Below are 25,017 nucleotides of genomic sequence, written 5' to 3' on the forward strand. Positions count from 1 at the left end.
GGTCGGTGAGTGAGGCTTGGAAGGAACCGATTGCGAAGGCTTGTAAATATTGATGAATTTAAATAAATTAAACAAATGATTGTGTACGTTAGGGATTTGTTCGTTGAGAAGTAGAATTCTAGATTAAATTCTTTTGCAATAAAGTATTCTTCGGTGGTTTCTATTTTAGAGAGTTCATAGCCTGTTTCAGTGAGATGGAGGACAAATTTTGATTTACTGCGGTTATATTTAAAATCGGATTTATGTTCATTATATCGGGTGCGAAAATTTCTTCGAGTTTGTCCTACATATTTCATAGAATTTTAAATAAAATTAACAACTTTTCAAAAGCCAGAACATTAAAATAGCCACAAAGATAAATAATAAGCTAAATAATACGATTACCAACTCACTTAATAACTCTGATAAATTTTCCAAAAGTGGAATATAAAAATTAAACTGCAAAAAATGCTCATGCCCTCATCAGCCTCGAGAACTCCTACTTTGTTTCAAACTTCACCCTAGGCTAGGTTATTTGAAGACCTGTGACTGCTGCTGTGAAAGGTTTGTCACTAGTTGAAACTATATTTTCAAAATCACAGCTCCGAGAAATCTTCATCCTGTTCAATATGCGACTCACAGCGAAGGCAAATGATGTACGTATATGTGACAGCTTCAGAGTCCAGACAACTGCAAGTAAGAAGATTAACTTGAAGGACAACATAACTGGGATCTAATTAATTTTCATCCCACTCAAAAGGCAACTCTTTGATCCTGGAGCTGTGAACTTTTCTATGTTATTTCATAAATGATTCATTTAATTATTCGTTAACATTCTTGGGCGAATATACGCGCTCATGCATAGTGATAACACAGGTCAGAGGTCAGAGCGCAAATACTCAGTATACTCGTCGTGCTAATCACTCTTGCTGATATAAGACATGGAGCCGGTATATTATCAGCTCAATTCGCAGAACAGCGATATACGTAAACATCTGTCTACTCTTTAAGAAACATTGGTATTACTCTGTATTACTCGTGGTTTGTTCAGAGCGAAGTAGATGGCAGTTAAATTGAGCTCTAGACGACTTGGAAATCTACAGACAGGAAACGAAGCCTCACAATCGCCAAGAATCATCAGAGACAAAAATCACATTCTGACAAAATCACTATTATGTACCACAGTGATTTTTCCGGAGCTCTCAAAATTCGGAGCTGTAACGGCAAAATGCTGTCACATCACACTTCTACTCCAGATTATTTTTAAATATTGCAGATAGATAAAATTAGGGGAGGTGGAGGATGTTGTTCGTTTTATTCATCGCAAATTCCATCACAACCAGACCGAGAAATGAAGACGAGGATGCATTTAAATCTTCATTCCGTTAACTCATGTTGAGTCTGTATTTATAAATTCAAAATCCGGTCGCGTTCCTTACATACATCCTTATGCGAGCACTCACCTCTTCGCACGAAATCTAGAGCAGTATACTTGCCGATGCCGCAGTTGGCCCCAGTGATGACCGCCGTTTTCCCGTCGAGGCGAGCCGCGCTCTCACATTGTCGACATTTCCGCCACATGGCTGTAACAATTAGGAAGCATGTTGATTTGTTAGGATATATTTTCTGCATGCACCTGACTTGCTTTTCATGTGAACTAGAAGTGAACAAAAATATATGTACTTTAATCATAAACGAATGTATAGGTTAACAAATTATTTGAAAAAAAAAAAAAAAAAAAAAACTAAGGAATACATAGGATCTAATATATAATAATTATTATTATTATGTAGCCTAATATATAATAACCTTAAATAACAAATCGATTAAATGAAGAATGAAAGTGTGATTAATTAAAATAAAATGCACTAAAACTTGAACACAAAAAAAATTGCAAATAATAATAATAATAATAATAATAATAATAATAATAATATTACTCGACGGAGGCCATTGGAGTCCTGCAGCCCGGAGCGCCACTTGTACTGCTCCTGCGTTCGTATAGCGTCATCGCGATAGATGCGGCTCCACTCGCCTCGATCGAGTATTAATAATAATAATAATAATAATAATAATAATAATAATAATAATAATAGTTTTACTAATGGCTGGTACTTGACTGTTCGTCATTCACCCTTATGAAATCAGTTCTGTAGACCAATTTACCGACAGAGTCGTTGCCCAGTGTACGCCATAGAAGGCTGGACTAAGCTACACCCGCGAAGAGACGAGATGGAGATATGTTGGGATGCGACAGGGGAAGCGGAGCTCCCGGAAAAAAACCCGTGTTACCTGGCTCACGGGCTTGTCCAACACAAGTTATAAATCAGGTACGTCAGAGATCGAACCCGGATCCACAGGAATAATAACAATATTAAAAACTCATCCTTTCTATATTAAGTTATCGAGAATAGCGTGGTTTTCCGTCATGCTCGCGTATGCAGAGGCCGATACTTCAGGGATAGGTGGTAGCCCTATCGCAGAAAATGGTCTGGTAATACAAAAGAAGTAATGACCTACACAAAGTTATTAATGACTGAAAAGGAAGGAGGTAGTTACTCTCTGTAAGCGATACTAAGCATTCGCCTAGGGGACTTAGGAAACCACGAATAATAGTACTGTACAAGTTAGTAGCATAGTTAGCTCCTGCGATCCAACCACGTACCTCCAGAATCTAAGGTGGAAGCGATGATCACTATGTCACAACAACAGCTACAACTACAAGAACAAGAAGAACTAGAACAGCAAGAACAACTACAAGAACAAGAAGAAGAAGAGCAAGAAAAACAGGAACAACAAGAACAAGAAAACCAAGAACAAGAAGCAACAGGAACAGGAAGAAGAACAAGAACAGGAACAGGAAAAAGAGCGGGAAGAAGAACAAGAGAACAAGAACAGGAACAGGAACAAGAACAAGAGAACAGGAACAGGAACAAGAACGGGAAGAAGAACAAGAGAACAAGAACAGGAAGAAGAATAATAGAACAAGAACAGGGAGAAGAACAGGAACAAGAAAACAAGAACAGGAAGAAGAACAGGAACAAGAAGAACAAGAACAGGAAGAACAAGAGAACAGTCAGTCATTATCATTGTGTTGGTCGGAGTGTTCGACCGTTTCAAAATGTCTTCTAATCGTGGACTTAGTACATTCAAGGATGAATAGGAAGAGACATGTTTTTTGTGTTAGTGGGGATAATGTGAAATGCTTAATTTGTTCCAAAATTCTTAAGCGTGTGTTAAAATTCAACATGCGACGACACTACTCGACTCTTCACAAAGAATAGCCTATCATACAATTACAGGCATGCTGGACATGTGAAAAGAATTTATTTTGAGGCTATCTGTATAACTGTTGGTTATACATAATAATCCGTATATTACAATACGTTCACACTCAGTTCCGCATGACAAACATATAGATTTTCGTTTAATTTTAGGTGAAATGCGTAGGCCTACAAATATTTTGATAAATATAAAACAAGAAAATACAAACACAAATCACACACGTGTTCTCAGTCTTAAACAAAAAAGCTTCTTGCTAGCTATGTTCTAGCTTGAAATATTGGAAAATGAATGAAGCCCTTTACAGAAGCATCATTTATAAAATCGTGCATACAAAACGCTACTAAAATACTGTGTCCAGAACAAAGTCAAAGTTTAAGAAAATTAAATTGTTTCCAATTACAGTTCAGAGAAGGAATTTCAAGATTGTAAATGTAATTGAATCTGAAGTCGAAACCACAATTAACCAGTTTGTAGCTTACTCACTTGCATTGGACGAAAGCACAGATAGAAATGACAAAGCTCACCTAGCCATTTTCATCCGAGGAGTTAATGAACATTTTACTGTGTCTGAATGTCTTCTAGATGTAATTACAAAATACAACTGGAGAAGATCTTTTCCAGGCACTGAAAGGCACCATAGAACAGAAGAGGTTGGATTTGAAATGGCTTGTGTCTATAGCAACAGACGGTGCTCCAGCTTCATATATGTCAAAATAATATACAAACGTATGATATTTCTTATTCTTTTGATGTTATTATTTGTAAACATAAGCAGACCGTTGCCGCGATCCCCCACTGATCGCTTCCATCTGTTGAGGTACGAGTCTCTCCCCTTCTCTAGCCTTACAGCACACTGTGTTCGGCGGGCAGCATCGAGAGCACGAATGACGATACGCTTTTTGGAGACCTCTGCTGTACAATATCTATTACTCAATTTATCCGGGTCTTTATTTGTGGCATTTACATGTATAAATAATCGAACTGTATCAATAACCCATTTCAACACTAATTTAACTTAGAAAGGGATATTAAAAAACCATCCGTTTCAAACCCCTTAAAATGCAATACAGGAAAGGTTAATTACGAAGCATTAGCTGCCAGTACGAGCTGTAGAGCACAAAAAACAATTTCCTAAATTAGCTTAAAACCTGCGTTTGAGCTTTTTTTTTTTTTTTTTTTAGGTTCCTGGAACACACGTGTCTGACACAGCTATAAGCGACCCTTCAATATTATAATTAACTACGCGTGCACAGTATATTCTCCTCAGCCTTGTTCTCAATACGCAGATACAGCAGGGAATCTCTCATAATTGTTCTACGAAAGCACTCGGCGCATGCAGTAGTTGACATCTAAAGAAATAGCTTTAAGTTGGTTATTTAACAAGATTGAATGAATTACTAAGTTATTTAGCGTCGATGATTTGTGATAACGAGATGGTATTTAGCGGAATGAGATCGAAGATTTGCCATGGATTACCTTACGATCTTTCTGCAATAAATGGTTACTTACATTGACACTAATTCCCGTGTAGTTGAGCTTGTAATAAATAGGAACGATCGGCGCGGAGTGCTTGAAGTCGGGACGCCTCAAGAACGAGTAATCCAGCCTCTTCTATGTCACTATAGTTACTAATTATTAATGTCAATTACAGTAACAATTAATACGAGTTCTGACTAATCTCGCGATATGACCAAAGATGTTAAAGCGAGTATAAATAACAGCGAGGGGGAAAATACTTCTGCCTAATAATAATATACCTTGACTATTTCGTTTATATGACGTCATTCCATTTTCGGCCAATGAAGTGTAATACAATTTTGAATTCCATCCAATCACAGTCATACCTCTCGATAATATCTGCAGCTCGATTTATCACTATCAATTTATCGCATGGTCGTTCTTTTGTTTAGTCAGTGTCGCCAACTGTATCGAAGTAAATCGATGAGCATGAATCCATTGTACTAAATAAAATGCGAAATCCTACTTCCACATCATCTCCATCTTATAATTCCATGTCCATTGTATCTAAGGAAAAAATGACACTCTTTCATAACAATTGTTCATTTAATTAATGTATTAATCAGGTCATATTTTGTAACTATACTATAAAATGTTGAAATTAAATTATGATTTCAGCAGATAATGAAAACATATTTTTGTCATAATAACAAAAGAAAAGCGCAGTACATGTAATTAACATTTTAAAACCTGTATTTCGCTTTTCTCAATTGGCATTACTGAGTAACATTCAATTTCTTTATTACAGTAATCGTTATTCATCTATTTCGACTTCACAATGTCTGAATAGATTAAGTATTCATAAATATACAATTATTAACATTTTGTGAGCGAATTTTAGGGATATATTATTTACATTTTTATTTTATTCACGAAAGAGTCCTAATAAATGTCACCCGAGGTCTGAGATTATTATAGATAATTTTATTTACTTAGAAGTTAAAGGCTTCCCACCTTATCCCTTAAGTTATTTGAAGAAGTATAGTGTATAAGTAATACGGTGTAACACATGGCACCGATGAAAATTCTCTGAAAACAATATTACATTAGAAGTGATAGGAGATAATTGAGAGATTGAATTGACACGGATTAGTAAGAGTCTAGTGTATCATTATATTACTATCATCATCATCATCATCATCATCTAAATCATACCTGCACAATCAGTGCTCAACGAGCACGCGCGCTCTTTCCGAGCGGGAGAGCTGTGTTTACCGCTCGCCGAATCGGAGAGGAAGATACGTCAGAATGACATAGACCTGCTATAGATAGAGGAAAGGGAAACGACCACTCAGCTATCTAGTGGAGTGCAGTGCGTATTCTCAGTAACTGTTTCAGTTGCTTACCTACTGCTACAGTACGGTATGGAGGAATCTAAAAGACGGAAAAGTAGTGATCAGGCAAATTCTTTCAGTGTTGCATGGGAAAATGCTAATTTTTTCATAGCTGCTGGAGTAAATACTCAGTGCCTTATCTGCCACAACATTTTGAAAGATAGAAGGAAACATAACATAATGCGTCATTACGAGTCCAGACATACAGCTACTAAAGATATTAATCTTCAACAATTTTAATATCTCTCTTCAGGGAAAAGGCCAACTCAGTGTTGATATGTTGAATAAATTACGGGATTTCAGTCGTAAACTTACACTTTTCGTAAGTCAGTTTCGGTAAGGTAATATGGCTTACTTTCGAACGATAGAAACTGCTCGTGATGAAGCCATGTTAAACGATTATGTGCAAATATTAAGTGAAATTCAAAATGAATTTAATTCTAGGTTCTAAGATCTTGTCTTAAGGTCCACACCTGTGGAGTAACGGTTAGCGCGTCTAGCCGCGAAACCAGGTGGCCCGGGTTTGATTCCCGGGTCAAGTTACCTGGTTGAGGTTTTTCCTGGGTTTTCCCTCAACTCAGTATGAGCAAACGCTGAGTAACTTTCGGTGTTGGACCCCGGACTCATTTCACCGGCATTATCATCTTCTTCTCATTCAGACACTAAATAACATAAGCTGTTGATAAAGCGTCGTAAAATAACCTACTAAAAATCTTGTCTTAATTGGAAAGAAGTGTAAAGTTATCGTAATAAATTCTTCAACACCAGTTGAAACAATGCCATATAAGTTACAGGTGGGCCTGGTTGGCGCAGTTGGTAAAGCGCTGGCCTTCTATACCCGAGGTTGCGGGTTCGATTCCGAGCCAGGTCGATTGCATTTAAGTGTGCTCATATAACCTCGGCAGCTGCGAGCGTCGTTAAATAAAACATAACATTTAACGATTTACAGCTCGGATTTATTGATCTTCAATGTGGCCTAAGGGCTAAAGATCGTTTGAATAATACTACTAGCCTGGTTGAGTTTTACAAGACTAAACATTAGCAATAATACCCACGACTACACAGGCTGGCTGTGAAAATGATTGCTATGTTTGGCTCAACATTTATATTTGTGAGCAACTGATCTCTATAATCAACTTTAATAAACGCAGGCATCGAACATCTGTAACAATCATTACGATCAGTAGGCTACTGTTCCTTTCAGCTACCAACAGCATAAAACCTCGTTTTCATTTACTGATAAATAAAAATATAACAAAATGATATTGTACATTTACGTAGGTATAACATTTCTATTATTTCTGTATTAATTAATAAGTCCAAGATAGTTTTGCAAACACTGAACGGGAATTCATTTCATAAACACTCGTACTAGTACTTCCCTTTTGTGTATATTTTGTACGAGATCACCCCTTCTTCCAGTCCACCCTATACTGAGCGCAGCTAATATCTGCATTCCGCTCATGAGCTGTGAGCTGGGTCGGAGAGCGGAAACCTTGTGCAGGCCTGATCTAAATAATAATAATAATAATAATAATAATAATAATAATAATAATAATAATAATAATAATAATATCTGAGAAAATCTGTATTCGAAAAAATCGAAAAATCGAAAGAGAATTGGGAGGACAAATTTAAAAGGTACGCAAAACGCGTCCTTGCAAGGGGTTGGGGGCTGTACAAAACTAAGTATGTGAGCTCCAAGCCTGTTGGCCACTAGTCTCACTCCGGGTTACGCTGCTCCTCTGAAGGAGCTCTAGAAAATTTTGAAGGGGAAGCCGAAATTGGACGTAACCTCTTAGGTACCACATACGCGAGGGGGACTGAGATTTGATCAAGTGATCACGCAACGGGGCGAGGAGGAGATGGCTGGTGTTTGCCGTTAGGATGGCGAGATGCTGTCATCTGTTGTTCGATGAACAAAGCATGTGAAGGCCGTCGGAAGAAGCGCCGTGAAATCTAAATCTGCAATTTGAGAGGTCCCTGTCCTTTCAAATTGCGACTAATTGAGTGACCGCGTATATTTAAAAGACAATTTATAGGTTCTGAACTAGGGCATACGTCGTTTATATTAAAGGGGAATATATATGGGGAAGGGCATATAGGTCCGTGGCCCATTTCTTATAGGGCTCATCCCGACATTTGTCTTACGCCTTAGGAAAACCACGGAATACCTTAGGCAGGATGAGTTGTCTCATATATAAGAGACTAGCCAATTTGGCTATTATGTAGCAGGTGATTGTTGTCATGAGCCTTGTTGAATCGTCTCAATTTTGAGACCAGCCATTTGGCTATATGATGGCTCAATTACGAAGAGGGGGGAGAGATGTAATTGTTAATTAATTTAGAGTAATTACGGAGATTCACGGGAATATGAGTGCAGGTCCGTGGCCCATTTCTTTTAGGGCTCATCCCGACATTTGTCTTAGCGCCTCAGGAAAACCACGGAAAACCTTATGCAGGATGAGTTGTCTCAATATCAGAGACTAGCCAGTTGGCTCTTAGGTTGAATGACTCTATGAATCGATGGATATATACTAGCCAATTGGCTCTATGATAGTTCCATTGATCAACAAAAGTAGATATTGTTAGGGAGGGATTTTGTTTAGCCCAGTTAAGACAAGGTCATTTTAAAGCGGTTGCACTATCCGAGGAGTCGCATGGAGTTGAGTCGTGATTACCAAAACCTGGGAGTAACGCCAGCCTCCCTGTCCTCCTGTCTCAATAGTATAGCTAATGGACCTGTCTGGTGTCTACGCCGTAACCTAGGATCATACTGGCCGAGGCCAGATATGAGCGGGTTGGGATTAGCACGAGATTCCGCATACAGGTTCCTAGCCAGTCGAGCAATGAACTCGTCTATGGTTGGCAACTCTAGTTCATCATGGAACTTTCTTCTCGAGGCGACTCGGGGGAGATGGGTAATGAGTCGAATCACCTGGTTTTGGATAACTTGGAGTTTACGGAGATGGGACACTGCCGCAAACCCCCATGCGGGTGCGGTCCTCAGCTATGCGCATTACCAATCCACACCAACTGACTGCCATAAGGTTCGCTGAGTATCCAGGTTTCGAAGCAAACAACCCTGTTCGTCCATCTCGCGTTGCTCAAGGAATGATATGGAAGGATGTATGCAAGCTCCTACATCGTCAGGGTACGATCCGCCTAACGAAGGGTTTTTCTCGGGGTACTCGCGTTTCCCCTTTTAATTCCACCAATACCCTTCACTTCCCCCTTATTTCATCTAAGATCTATAATAGTTATAACAGATTGGTGTGGTCTAGATTCTAAGATTCTAGATTCATAGACATTTCGCAGCACGCGCTACGAGCGTACTAAGCTAGCCCCGGCTATCCACTGGTTACTAGTACAGAATTCAAATCATATCCTATCGCTAACACTGGTTTATGAATACGAAAAACGCTGATAATCCACCGAAAGCCCGCGCTAATAATGTCTATGAATACGGCCCCAAGAGTTTATGGCTCCGGCCTATGGGTTCCGGCTCTTCAGTAGATGATGGGACCTTACCTACAGGGCCCAGGAAGGATGCCCGCCTGTCAGCGTCGGATTCACGAATGCCAGACGGGTCATCCGTCGGATTTAGACAATAATCGCATATTGGGCGTACAATGGTCCTAAACGAACAATCCGGATCTTTCTCTCTTGAAATCAAACAACCAATCAGTCAGTCCCATGAACATATGTCCGAAAAAAAAATATGTTGACATATGGACCGAGTTGTATTTGTTGAATAGTTACTACAGGAAGTCCTTTATGTGGTTACCACGCACTGTCACACATCCTTCAGACCCATGTCTCTGAAAAAAAAAAAAAAGTACACTTCCGAACACACCTGGCTGTTCTCGGATTTGCTAAGAGCATTGCACATACGCTCTTCTAATGTTTGTATGTTATTGATGGATGTGGCACATACCAAGAATTTTAAGTGTACCCATAACAAAAAATTCAAAAGGTTAAGTCAGGTGATCGGGAAGGACACTCTATTGGACCTCCTCGACCAATCAATCGGTCATTAAATGTCTGGGTTAGGTATTGTCGCACGGCGTGTAGAATATGGGCATGAACTACATCCGTTAGTGCACTGAAAGGTGAATACAACAAATAAGATAGGTCAAAGAGCTCAGACAGAAAGATAGCCTACAGCAGTGAATATTCTGCACAAGTATGAAAATATGTTGGAAAATAATGTATTAAATTTAGGGCAGATGTTTGCTAGACGGTTTATTTATGCTGAGGATAACTCCCATTTTCGAAACATACGAACCTTTGTTTCATGTTTTGAAGAGATTAACAATAACATGCCACAATAAATATAATCATTCATATCTAAACAGATAGTTGTTTTCGGATATATGTTCATAGAAACATTGTCTTGCTTTGGCCAATATTACCTGATATGAAAATATGTCATACTTTTGTGTAAACACTCGATATTAAATCCCAGTATATAGTGGAAAACATAGTAGGCTTTTCTCTATACCGCAAATCATTACCATCTCGTAAATCCGTGCAGGTTTAATGATAAAAGTAAATATTTTATTCAACAAAATAAACAGTGCGCCATTTCTCATTGACATATGAAGAGCGGCCGCCACTGGTCGAAGTGTCATCCTCGTCCCATCACAAACATTCCATCTTTCATCCTAACGACCCACGCTTCTCTGTCCGGTTGGAATTTCATATCACGCAATTTTCCAGAAACGATCTCGTCTCATTCGTCTTACATGCTCATCCCACCATAACCTGTCTGTAGTCCACTCGTTTATTGGATGTATATTACACGTCTGTCTGATTTCACCGTTGAACCTTGTGCAGTCCGTCATATTTTGCTTCACTCCAATGAATCAAAGAACCTTACCTATCAGTAGAGACCCGCATAATATGAAGACAATTTTGCCAAAATATTAACTTTATTTTGACAAATATGAAATAAATATTTAGATCCTAAAATATCTCCGTTCCTATACCAATTGAAGTAAGTTTCCATTACTATTTAAAAGAAAGTCTTTAAAGATTAATAGTTTTGTTTTACCGTTTAATATGCTGCCAAATAAAATGTAATAAATCTGTATAATTAAACAATTTGCCAGCATCATCAAATCCGTACCTGAATGCAACAACTATATAACTTAATTTTTTAGACAGAAGAGAAATAAAAAGTGCTTAGGGGAGAGTCGGGTAGTATCGGACATCGGATAGTATCGGACAGTGCGTTTCTTTCATCTACCACCATATGGTAGTACCTGAATGACATGGTTACGTTTCTCTATGCGACATCACAGAAACGTAACCATATGAATCAGGTACTATCATCGTGTGGTAGATGAAAGAAACTCACTGTCCGATATTACCCGATGTCCATACTACCCGACTCTCCCCTACATTGACTGGACTCAAACTGGTTACAAAAAAAATACAAGTGATTTTTATTGATTTTCCATCTCAAAATTTGTTTTTAGACTTTAATGTACTTAACGTAAGACAAATTTATTATATTGTATTAATAAAATTCATACCTAAAAATCTAAATAATTTTGAATTGTCTTCTCTTAGTTATAAAACAAAAGGTATGAATTTTTTAAGATTGTTTGAACCAAAATGCAACGCTGTTACAGTATTTAATCATAGTAGTAATTTAGGCCCAAGAATATATAACAAATTTATATTTAAATATCCTAATCTTGTCAATTCTAATAGTTCTAGCATTAAATTTACTGTAAAAAGTTATGTATGGATTTTATAAAAATTGAAAAATTGTAAATTTAAATTTATATACTATAATTGTATAGTAGACATAAGACAAATTGTATTGTATAATTTTTCAATTCAGGAATCCGCCCCTGAGCACGAGTTCTACTCTTTCAGTGGCGAGCTGAAGTGTTTCTGTATATATTACAGTTTATGTTACAATTATTAGCAAAATAATAAATAAATAAATAAATATATTTTCTTGCAGAATATTACATCTTCTGTCAGTTAGTATTGTTTTCTATCATGAAGTTGCGAAAGAGGTAAAATTTAGGTTCACAACAAAATTGATGAGAACAGGGGGAATACAATGAGAACAAGGGGAATACAATGAGAACAAGTGCAATACAATGAGAACAAGGGGAATACAATGCGAACAAGGGGAATACAATGCGAATAAGGGGAATACAATGAGAAAAGGGAACACAACGAGAACAATGGGAATGGAATGAGAACAAGGAGAATGGAATGAGAACGATGGGAATACAATGAGAACAAGAGAATACAATGAGAACAAGGTAATACAATGAGAACAAGGTAATAAAATGAGAATAAGGGAAATAATATGTGAATCATGGGAATAGAATCAGAAAAAAAGGGGAAGACAATGAGAACGATGGGAATTGAATGAAAACAATGGGAATGAAATGAGAACAATGGATATGGAATGAGAACAATGGGAATGAAATGAGAACAATGGGAATAGAATGAGAACAAGGGGAATGGAATGAGAACAATGGGAATGAAATGAGAACAATGGGAATGGAATGAGAACAATGGGAATGAAATGAGAACAATGGGAATGAAATGAGAACAATGGGAATGGAATGAGAACAATGGGAATGGAATGAGAACAATGGTAATTAAAGTGAGAACAATGGGAATGGAATGAGAACAATGGGAATGAAATGAGAACAATGGGTATGAAATGAGAACAAGGGGAATGGAATGAGAACAATGGGAATGAAATGAGAACAATGGGGATGGAATGAGAACAATGGGAATGAAATGAGAACAATGGGAATAGAATGAGAACAAGGGGAATGGAATGAGAACAATGGGAATGAAATGAGAACAATGGGAATGGAATGAGAACAATGGGAAAGGAATGAGAACAATGGGAATGAAGTGAGAACAATGGATATGGAATGAGAACAATGGGAATGAAATGAGAACAATGGGAATAGAATGAGAACAAGGTAATACAATGAGAACAAGGTAATAAAATGAGAATAAGGGAAATAATATGTGAATCATGGGAATAGAATCAGAAAAAAAGGGGAAGACAATGAGAACGATGGGAATTGAATGAAAACAATGGGAATGAAATGAGAACAATGGATATGGAATGAGAACAATGGGAATGAAATGAGAACAATGGGAATAGAATGAGAACAAGGGGAATGGAATGAGAACAATGGGAATGAAATGAGAACAAGGGGAATGGAATGAGAACAATGGGAATGGAATGAGAACAATGGGAATGAAATGAGAACAATGGGAATGGAATGAGAACAATAGGAACGAAATGAGAACAATGGGAATAGAATGAGAACAAGGGGAATGGAATGAGAACAATGGGAATGAAATGAGAACAATGGGAATGGAATGAGAACAATGGGAATGAAATGAGAACAATGGGAATAGAATGAGAACAAGGGGAATGGAATGAGAACAATGGGAATGAAATGAGAACAATGGGAATGGAATGAGAACAATGGGAATGGAATGAGAGCAATGGGAAGGGAATGAAAAGAATGGGAAGGGAATAAAAACATGTGGAATGCAATGAGAACAAGCATGGAATAAGAAGGATGGAAGAACAAGGAAAAGACAAGGTGTACAAAGAAAAGAATTGTATTTTTATGTGTCGGTGAATTTCCTCCCCATATATATCGAGGAAAAAGACGTAGTTCTAAGCCAAAACTCTACTGCGACCTTGTCCGCGAAAGTGTCACTGAAAATCCCAGCCCTAACTGAAACTAACCCGGACTGCCTGCGTTGTGAGCTAATGGTCTATACCACACAGCCATCGCTAGGACTGGCATAGTAGTAACACGTAAAAACATTTCTTACGAGAAATTCATTGGCTGCAGCTGAAAGCAAGGCGAAGGAGAGGGACTGTTTGTACTGATAGTCAATCGATGCGAGAGGTAAACTCTCTGGGAGTGGAAAAGCTTTTACTACGCCAAGTACCGTTAAGGTGACAATAATCCATTCATAAAAAAGATATTACTTCATCGTAGCGTGTGTACACTGCCAGTGCCAAGGTCGACCGCTCTTGAACCGGAATATTGGAAAGATGCGCGCTAGTGAGAGTGAAAGTGGGTCGCCCAGTACACACGCGCTCAAGGCGGCGCGGACACAGCGATAGGGTGTCGAGAAAATAAGCCGACGTTTCTGTGGAGAAGCAACAATTCAGCAAAGGGATAGATGCTGTATTTTAATACAGAGATAAAATCCTCAAAATTGCAATCTAAGTTCCATCTATTCCACAGATAAATGACGCAAATTCTTAAAATAGTATGAACCAACAGAACTATTTTCCTTTATAACTTCCTGGCTGTTTAATAATGAATGATAATGATAGATAGGTAAGACAAACAAGATAAGGTAGGTTATATAGGTAAGATAGTTAAAATAATATACACCTTGATGATACAACTTTTTTAAATTCTATATGGTGGGATAAACATCTTTGGAAGGATACCAAAAAATATATTGGCAAAATGTTAGTTGAATCTGTATTAAACTACGGAAGTGAAATATGGGTAACGAATGCATATTATAGAAAAAGAATTTTGGCCGTAGAAATGGATTATTTGAGACGAAGTGCTAGAGTCTCCCGCTTGGACCACATTAAAAAGGAAGAAATTAAGCATAGAATGGATGCTGAAGAGACAGTGTTAAATAGAATAGAAAATAAGAGTTTGAAGTGGCTTGGTCATTGATGAGAATGGGTGAAGATAGATGGCCTAAACAATTTTACCAGTGGAAACCTCCAGGAAGAAGAGGAAGAGGTAGACCAAAAAGAACTTGGGACAACGAAATGATGGAGGTCATGCACAAGAGGGGATGAGGACTGAAGACGCACAAGACAGAAGGCTTTGGAGGATTGGCACAGGAAGACGGCAGTAGCTGTATTAGGTATTTTACTAAATATTATAAAATATATAAATATATGAATTTATTGAAATTTGTAAAGAAACAGGTAAATCTATTGCGAGTATTAGGTATTTTACTAAATATTACAAAATATATAAATATATGATTTTATTGAAATTTGTAAAGAAACAGGTAAATCTATTGCGAGTATTAGGTATTTCACTAAATATTACAAAATATATAAATATATGAATTTATTGAAATTTGTAAAGAAACAGGTAAATTATTGCGAGTATTAGGTATTTTACTAAATATTACAAAAATATATAAATATATGAGTTTATTGAAATTTGCAAAGAAACAGGTAAATCTATTGCGAGTATTAGGTATTTCACTAAATATTGCAAAATATATAAATATATGATTTTATTGAAATTTGTAAAGAAACAGGTAAATCTATTGCGAGTATTAAGTATTTTACTAAATATTACAAAATATTTTGCTTTATTGAAATTTGTAAAGAAACAGGTAAATCTATTGCGAGTATTAGGTATTTTACTAAATATTACAAAATATTTTGCTTTATTGAAATTTGTAAAGAAACAGGTAAATCTATTGCGAGTATTAAGTATTTTACTAAATATTACAAAATATTTTGCTTTATTGAAATTTGTAAAGAAACAGGTAAATCTATTGCGAGTATTAGGTATTTTACTAAATATTACAAAATATTTTGCTTTATTGAAATTTGTAAAGAAACAGGTAAATCTATTGCGAGTATTTGGTATTTTACTAAATATTACAAAATATTTTGCTTTATTGAAATTTGTAAAGAAACAGGTAAATCTATTGCGAGTATTAGGTATTTTACTAAATATTACAAAATGTGTTGCTTTATTGAAATTTGTAACGAAACAGGTAAATCTATTGCGAGTATTAGGTATTTTACTAAATATTATAAAATATTTCACTTTATTGACATTTGTAAAGAAACAGGTAAATATAATGTATTAGATATTTTATAAAATATTTTTGACGCAGTTCAAAATACATCTGCAAAATTGTACCCAAGTGTTCGCAGGTATTGTAAGGTCCTGTTTTCATCGAGATATTCCTGATACCTTGCAACAACCCTTTCGACCCGCTTGTCAAGACGCGAGTACTTTTTCTTTTTCTTTTGTGAGTGTCCGCTTTCCAGTCTTGCAATATCGCACACCATTTTTCACAGGCATATGTTTGAGGTACATGTACCCCTTACAAATTAATTTCTCAAGGTTCATTCACAATGAAAATTAAACATAACGTAAGAATTAACTTAAAAATGTAAACGTTACGGTATTAGTCACACCATCATTCACGATGGGAACATAAACACAACAGCATACATACTTGGTAACCATGGAAACATAACAACGACGCCACTTCCTCATATTCTGCCGTATACTTTAGTGCTTCACGATTGTGTTCTGTTTGCAAATCACGTATACATAAGCACGAAAGTTTGTAGTTTGCAAACTTCCATGTTAACGTCTTACGGTAATGCTAATGTCAGTTTTATGTGAATCATTGTGAATGATCCCATTTGATAGCCTGGCCGCAAACTTCTGTATTTATGTTACGGTTATGTTTAATTTTCATTGTGAATGGGCCTTTACTCCCTTTCGCTATAGGTATGAATTTTGTTTTATCTGTCATTTAGAAATTAAACTGCACGAATTTTTAATTTTGTTAACTTGAATTTTGCTTATGTTACCATAAAAGCCATTTCGTTTGTTGTTACCATTTACTTTGTTGCACACTGTATTGACAATATAGGCTACAATACTGTATACAGGGTGATTCACGAGGATTTACCGTCCTTTACGGAGCTTATTTCCGAAGACATTCTAAACAAAAAATGTTATATAAACAAGAGTCTTATTCTCAGTATTTACAGAGTTACGTTTCGTTATTGGAACGCATTGCTGTGAACGCGTGATCTTGGACAGCGTGCGGCAGCAGCCAGCCCGAGCGCTACAGAAATCAAAGACAGCCGTATGCAGTTACGTAACGCGATGAGTGCCGTTCACAAGTGTGCGGCCAAGTGTACTCAAGCGGACGGAGACATTACATTTTTTTAAAACGTGTTATAAACTCTCCGAGACTGTAAATTAGGATACAAAATTGAACTGCAAATAATTAAGTCGGTGATAGTGGTGCGATCTGTAATAATTGTTGTGATAAGTGCGTAAGAATAATGTCATTTTCTAACTAAAATTAGAAAAAGATGTCTGTACGAAGAAACTAAGGAGTTCACAGCACATTTTAGCTTCATAATACTTGTCAAGTAAAGAAATGATACTTCTGAATGGTTCATTCTATATTTGTATTATTCTTTTACCTTAAAACTAAAGAAAAACATATTTTACAAACAACTTTAAATTAGTGTAACTCTGAAAATATTTAGAATAGAAACTATGTTTATATGACATTTTTTGCTCAAAATGTCTTCAGAAATAAGCTCCGTAAAGGACGATAAATTCTAGTGAATCACCCTGTATACTGGCAATCTAAATATCGTGACATAATGTCCACGTGGCAATTTTTAGTGTGGTGTACTGTACCTGTAACAATATTAATATTGTGACATAATGCCCGCGTGACATTTTAATACACTGTGACGAAAAGTCCGGACGCGCTTTTGTCTACTTACTCCCCTCCTATCATTTAAAATTTCCCTGATTGTACACTATCCTTTGCGAGCATTTCTTATATTAGTAACCCTTCACTTCCATCTCCTATTTACAAACACTTCCAATTTCCCCTTGTCACCTCCCTTATCTATTAATTCTCTAGTCACTAATTAGCTTATTCATTTTCTTCTTTATCCTTGGATTACTTTTTGTTAGTCACTGTTATGGATTGTAAACTTAATGTTTCCATATCTTTTGCCACTCTTTTATCACTTTCCCCCTTAAGCACCAATTTCGTGGACTGTAGTTCTGCGGTCCCTTATTTCCGCCTTTCCTCCCCTCACAAGTACTGTAGTTAACGTATCCAGTTCTTCTTTACTTCTCCTCCTTGTTGACTCAAGAGTTCTCCTTCATTCCTGTCCTCCAGTTCTTGACCTCTCCTTCCTGTTGTCGTCTCCCTTGTGTTGATCAACTGTCGCATCATCCTATCGCTTCCGCTATTGTCAGCAGTCCTGTATCCTTGTTGCTTATAAGGTGACGTCTGCATTATTCGCGTCCAAGTAGACATCATTCGTGTCTGCTTTCGCTGTTTCCGATCCTGCTGTGTCAGACATTTCTCGTATGGTTAATGACCTCACTTCCAATGTTCTCTATTAATCTCTCTTCTTCTGGCTCCATCCATTCTTCCTCCACCAGTTTGCTTATTTATTATCTTTTTCATTTCCATTCTTCTTACTTCTTTCCATATCCTCTGTCTCCGTCTATTTGTAATTTAAGTTTTCTAGACAAAATTCTAGATCAAAAATCTCATTACTGACATTCAATTTGTCCTCATATAACCTTGCGAAATGTCCATTCTTTCTAACTGCCCACATAAATGGTACCGGTAGCAACAATCTTCTTCTGCATCGCATTGTTGACTGAAAGATGTTCAAGACCATACAATGAAACGGTCTTCACTGAACTGCAGAATATGAGTGTGTCAATTCTCTTAATTTAACATCGGCGAGTCCACCGCTGTGAAGTAGGCCTAACGGTTAACAGGACTTGCCGTGAAACTAGCGGGCCTGAGTTCAAATCCTGTCGCAATATATTTTCATGATTCCTTTTCCAACCTGTTCTTAAATATTAGACTATATCTAGAAAATATACCAGAATTTTCATGTGATAAATGTAATTATTTTATTTTTTAGGAGTATTGAATTTTGTAAATTTGAGGACAGTTTATGTTGCATTATTATCATTATTATTATTATTATTATTATTATTATTATTATTATTATTATTATTATTATTATTATTATTATTATTATTGTTATTATTATCTAATCTATTCATGTTACAAAACTGATTCTAGTACATTTTCTAGATACATACACACATACATACACATACACATACTTACCTACATACATACATAACATAGATACATACATGCGTGTTCTGCCTATGTACACGTCTGTCATTGCAAACACAGCATTCTCCAATATTTCCTATTTTCTGCCTATTTTCTAGATATACTGGTAAAATATAAGAATACACTGAAAATGGAATCATAAAAATTTATTGTTAAATATAAAAACTAAATGGTAAAAGCTTCTCCACTGCATTTTTCATAGGGGTCATTTTGAACATTTAACTACCGGTAACTATATTGTTGCCTCAGGCTGCAGTGTAAGCCTTCGGGTCCCTCCTCCGTACAAGAGAAAAAACTATATTGTTTCTTAAAGTAGAGATATTCAATATTTATCACACCAGTTCCAAGTATAATAATTATATTTTCTGTCTTCTGAGAAAACAATATTTCATTTTATCCTTGTTTGTAGAGCTCAAGTGTGGATGTACATTGTACCTCTTAGGGAATTAGAATGATTAAAATGGCTTCCTTTGGAAAGGAAGTAAAGCTAGGAGGCAAGTGCATAGATTTATTACACGCAAAAGAGTTATTTTCTTAATAGAGGGCTCAAGCAAAATTTGTCAGCTATTTCTCTTATGCGTCGAAATTTTGGGACAGTACCACAATAGGTCTATATCCGTGCTTAAGTACGGACGGTCTTGTTCCATCCTCCACCTAATCCATGTCAATTCATGCTACTGCTAAGATTATCGCTTTTAAATACACCGGGAAGCATCAGTTTGAATATTTTAAATGCTATTTTCTAAAATACTAATTTACACAGTACATTTACTTCAAACGTTTACTAGTACCACAACGTCACAAATTCCCATATGAAACTTAAATAAAATATTTAATCGTTATGAATATGATATGAGTATCGTAACATACAGTGCGTTTCAAACGTCACGCATATTTTCTGCTACAGCTAAATGGAAATGTTTTTCGAGAAATGCTCGGAAACGTCAGGCAGTATATTTTAAAAGACAATTTTTTACAAAAGCAAATCATTTTTGATATCATTGTTGTGAGAGTTGTGACGTCATTAAGAACATTTTAAATGACACTCTGTATTTTTCTGTATACCATCTGAAATATTTTATTATTCTCCATGGTTACACAAGTTATCAATGTTTTACACAACAAACATTGCTGTGGTAACAAATAAATAGTTAAAATAAATGTGTTACAGAAGCAAATGTTCCATTAATTAAATGTTCAAAATGTTGCCCATTTAAGATCTGGCAATGTGAAAGGCGCAGGACAAATTCCTGTTTAACATTTTCAATGACTGCTGGTGGTGTTTCTTTGCGCTTCACTCGTACTCTTCTTTTCAACTAATCAATATCAGCAGATACCTTACATTTCAAATAACCCCGTAGAAAATAATCAAGAGGGGAAAGATCCGGCGATCTTACAGGCCACTCTACAAATCCTCTTCTTCCGATCCATCTATTAGAAAACATTTCGTTCATATATTGCAGTACAGGAAAAGCATAATGAAGAGCTTCATCTTGCTGATACCAGATGGAATCATTAGGTAAGTCTGGATCCTGGAGGTTTGGGTGAAGGACAGCAAGGGCTGGTATTATCTCTTCACGAAAATAATTCTAAATAGCGGTTCCCAGTAAGTGTATCATAAAAAAGTAGGGGCCCACAACTCTGCATCCTAGAATCCCTGTCCATACATTTACCTTCTAAGGAAATTCCGTGATAGTTTCTATCATCCAACGTGAGTTAGTTTCTGACCAGTAGGCCTACCTGCAATTTTGTCTATTCACTTCTCCATTCAGACAAAGTGTAGATTCATCAGAGAAAAGCAAGCTCGATACGAAATTAGGGTCTCTTATCGCAAGGGCTAGTCATTGCCTCACAGAATTGCAATCTTCTGTCTCTGTCATCTTCCATTAGCTCCTGCAAGGGCTGCACTTTATAAGGACGATATTTATTACGACGCAGCAGTCCCCAGATGGTTGTTCTCGATACATCAAATGTAGATTGTAATTCAGTAAGTGAAGAATGTGGATTATCTTTCACTGTTATCAAAATGTCTAGCTCCAATTCTTTAGTAGTTGACGATGGTCTACCAGATCTTTGGACATCTCTCACATGTCCATTTTCATTGAATTTGTTTTGTATTGTACTCGCAGAAGATTGATAAATAGAAGGTCGATCTGGATGTGTTTAATTGAAAAGTGCACATTCTTCATTTTATGTACGTTTCTTGTCACCATATCCAATCACACTGACATCTCAATTTTCTCACTTTCTCTTAATATCGTTATTTTCTGATCATTTCTACGAATAAACTGCTTCCACAACACCAGAAGATCCAACTACAATATTTATTTGTTACCATAGCAACATTCGTTACATAAAACAATTGAAGGCTTATGTAGCCATGGAGGATAATAAAATCTTTCAGGCGATATAGAGAAAAATATAGAGTGTCGTTTAAAAATGTTTCAGATGATGTCACAAGCCGTACAACAATAATATCAAGAATGTTTTTTTTTTCTGAAAAAGTGTCTTAAAATATACTGTTTGACGTGTCCGAGCATTTTTCGAAAAACATTTCCATTTAGCTATAGCAGAAAATATGCGTGACTTTTGAAACGCACTGTATATTAGAGTGCGATATAGGAAAATTGTTAAATGTGGCCGAAGTCCAATTCTGATAACCCATAACATGGTAATATGACGTTTTGATACGAATGTTGTAGCCTACATACAACGTTTTATCCGCTTTCAAATTTCACTGTTAATACAATTTTGATGTGTTGTTAATTTTGACAATCTCGTTGGGGAGAGAGGCGACAGGATTTTGTTTATGATGCGATTATTGAAACAACTGAATTTACATTGATTATAGTAACTAAGTCACTAAAAACAAATTAGGAGACAAAAGTATTTTTTATTTTCTATAGCCTAACCTAATAAATTTTACATCATTATAAATAATGAAACAATATTAAAATGTATAGCTTTCACATCGGGACTCATTTTGAAAAATCGTACCACAGTTCTTGTTAATATGTACGATAGATAAATTAAATTACTTTTCAGACATCGTAAAAAATTGCAGTTAATATGTACAATAAATACTTTTCAAAACTAATTGTAAAACTTGTAGTTAATATACACAATAAATAAATTATCGATAAGAAACAAAATCGTTATAAATAACCGAATTATGAAGCAGGTAAATCAGTTTAAATATTTACGTAACATTGTTCTACATGCAAGTCAATTTGATATTAATCATAAACAAAACAATTTCATAAAGGTTACTGGTGTCTAATAACGTGTTTAAATCAAAATAAACTTTAACTAAGTTTACAATTCATTTTGAAGGTTCAGTTAAGTCAATTCTAATATTATTACTTAAAATGTTGTGATTCAGTCATGTGACATTAATGTAATGTATTCTACAATATAGTCTACATTACATACATTTGTTGTGAACGTTTTCGCCTTAAGTTCGGCATCTTCAGACAAATGAAAAGAATTTAGAAATCATATGAACAAATTTCAATTGCATTAAATATACTAAGTGACATGTAGGTCTACATAGAGTGCGTACAAAAGGTTACATGATTGAATATAGGCTACATATTGATAGACATAGTTACAAAATGTCAATGTTAAAATTACATGGATTAAAATACATATGAAAAGGTTAAAAATATGGTGTACTTAGGTTAAAACAATGTTATTGTAGGCTATAAATAATTTTAATTTTACGCCTTGTGTTTTATGATGATGTGAAGAAAAATTCTCTCCGACACCGGGATTCGAACCCGGGTTTTCAGCTCTACGTGCTGGCGCTTTAGCGACTAAACCACATCGGAATTTGAATCCGGAGACATTCTAATTGAAACCAGATTGTTTTTGTAAATAAAAATGTGAGTGAATGTTTTGAAGTTGATAATTCGCCTGAAGAACAAGAAAACTTCGCAAGAGGAGGCAAGAAAATTTTATTTTCTAAGCGTTTACAAATTAAAAAATTCCCACGTGAATCTTTTCCGAATTCGTTTGAAATCAAAATCACAGATCTACAGCAACTGTTCTTAACACGGCTCCCCTTGTATAAAAATATATTTCATTGAAATAAACTACTTTTAAAATATATTATTCACTTATTAATACTGTACGTCATCGTTATTGTTGGTATTGCCTATATGTGTTTCCTTCTCATCCTTTGGCCGAGAGGAAGAGAAGGACTTATGACCTTAACTCTTTCAGAATAAATAAAATGTTACTGCCAATACCACCACCCCCACCACCAATATTATTATTATTATTATTACTATTATTATTATTATTATTATTATTATTATTATTATTATTATTATTATTATTATCATCATTATAAAGAGAAGACAACCCAGATGCCCGAGTGGTTTCTCTCATGAAATGCTTATGATAAACATAAACTCATAAAATATAAAAAATAAATAATGCGGATGGATCCGCCAATGTAGTAAGCATAAGCTGCGCCCCTCCTAACCATCAACACAGTACTGCAACCCATTAGTTTCTTTGATTTATATCACAAAATAAATGTTAATTGTTTCACAGCTATAAACTGTTCATTACTATTCATATTGGAACCCTCTTTCTCCGAAAACGCTGAAATAAAGTACTTCATTTCACTGTCAAAAACAAAAAAAGCTCCCCCCCCCCTTTAGGTACTATAACCAATAATGGAAAACTTTTTTTAAAGTATTTTAAATCTTCTTTTTCCATATGCCTAAGTAAGTTAGAATTTCTTTTCTTTCTGTAATTTCGAATTTTCCACTCTATTGATATCTTCAATCCAATTTCTTCTGTAATTTTGAATATGTACTAACATAGGTGTAACTTCCAGTTTGTTTAATGTATCTTCACTGTATTTTCCATCCCATAACGTATAACCAGAAGTTTATTATAAATCGCATTTCTGCTCCTTCAATTATTTTTAAATATTTAAAGATAATTATAATTCATAATTTTTCCATGTAGTTACAAATAAAATAATTGTTGTAGTAATTCTAATTTGTGCACATTTTTTAGCCAAAAGCAATCACTTTTAAAAGTAGGTCTGGCATTTTTTTTAACTGCTTTATTGATCGATTGCGAATACTACCATGCAACATCTGGTGAGGAATAACTGGCAATGGTGCAAACAGTTGAAAGTCAGTGTTAAAATATTTCTCGCATTAATGTTAAAAAGCACTTTTTACACGCTACCGTGAAAGTCAGTTTTTAAATGTCTGTTTATCATTAAAAGATATAATTTTAGGAATGGCTAACTAAAAATACATTTTGTAATCAGATGTCTCCGGAAAGTCACACACATCTAGCCTGATAGAATCCCAAACGGGGAAGGAAAAAAAAGTACAGAATACACGTTGAGATTGAAATGGAACTGGATGGGGCATATTCTAAGAAATGTCAACTAAATAGCCTACAGAAGAGGGAACTAGAATAGGATCCCAAAATGTAAAGACAGAATGAAAAGATTCTGAAGGAAAGTGAAAGAAGAATGATCAGAATTAGGCAAAACATGGAAAGAGACGATATGCATGAACGGAAACAAAGTTCAATGACGATATTTTGTTTATGCCCTCTGTTCCCGAGGGAATTAAAGGTCCACCGCCACCACCACCACAACCATCACCACCACCACCACCACCACCACCACCACCACCGTTGTCGTCGCCGTCACCTTAAATAGTAGTGGAATAATATAAAAATAGAAGTTAATATCAACGGTAACATGATAAAAATAACCATTATTTTATTACGCTTTAGAGAGAAGTAGGCGATACGATGATACAACAGTCAAACTAGGTTAATTCGAAGTTGAAGCGACGATTAAAAATCTAATTATAAATGATTTGGAATTAGATAAGTTTCAATTCTTTCCTATCTTTCTCCATCAGAGACATTTCAATTTAATTATACCAATGTT

The 25,017-nt window shown here is 35.7% G+C and overlaps 1 protein-coding gene across 1 annotated transcript in view; it reads right to left on the minus strand.

Annotated features, from left to right (window-relative positions):
• The window catches only part of LOC138710607 (retinol dehydrogenase 11-like), a 127,514-nt gene that overhangs the window by 31,341 nt on the left and 71,156 nt on the right, over window positions 1-25,017 (minus strand). Inside the window, exon 3 of the mRNA XM_069841612.1 lies at window positions 1,443-1,562. Coding sequence (XP_069697713.1) covers window positions 1,443-1,560 — 118 coding nt within the window. The 5' untranslated portion in view covers window positions 1,561-1,562. The remainder of the gene's footprint in view (window positions 1-1,442; window positions 1,563-25,017) is intronic.

The sequence above is a fragment of the Periplaneta americana genome, chromosome 12 (genome assembly GCF_040183065.1).
Source record: "Periplaneta americana isolate PAMFEO1 chromosome 12, P.americana_PAMFEO1_priV1, whole genome shotgun sequence".
Lineage (NCBI taxonomy): Eukaryota > Metazoa > Arthropoda > Insecta > Blattodea > Blattidae > Periplaneta > Periplaneta americana.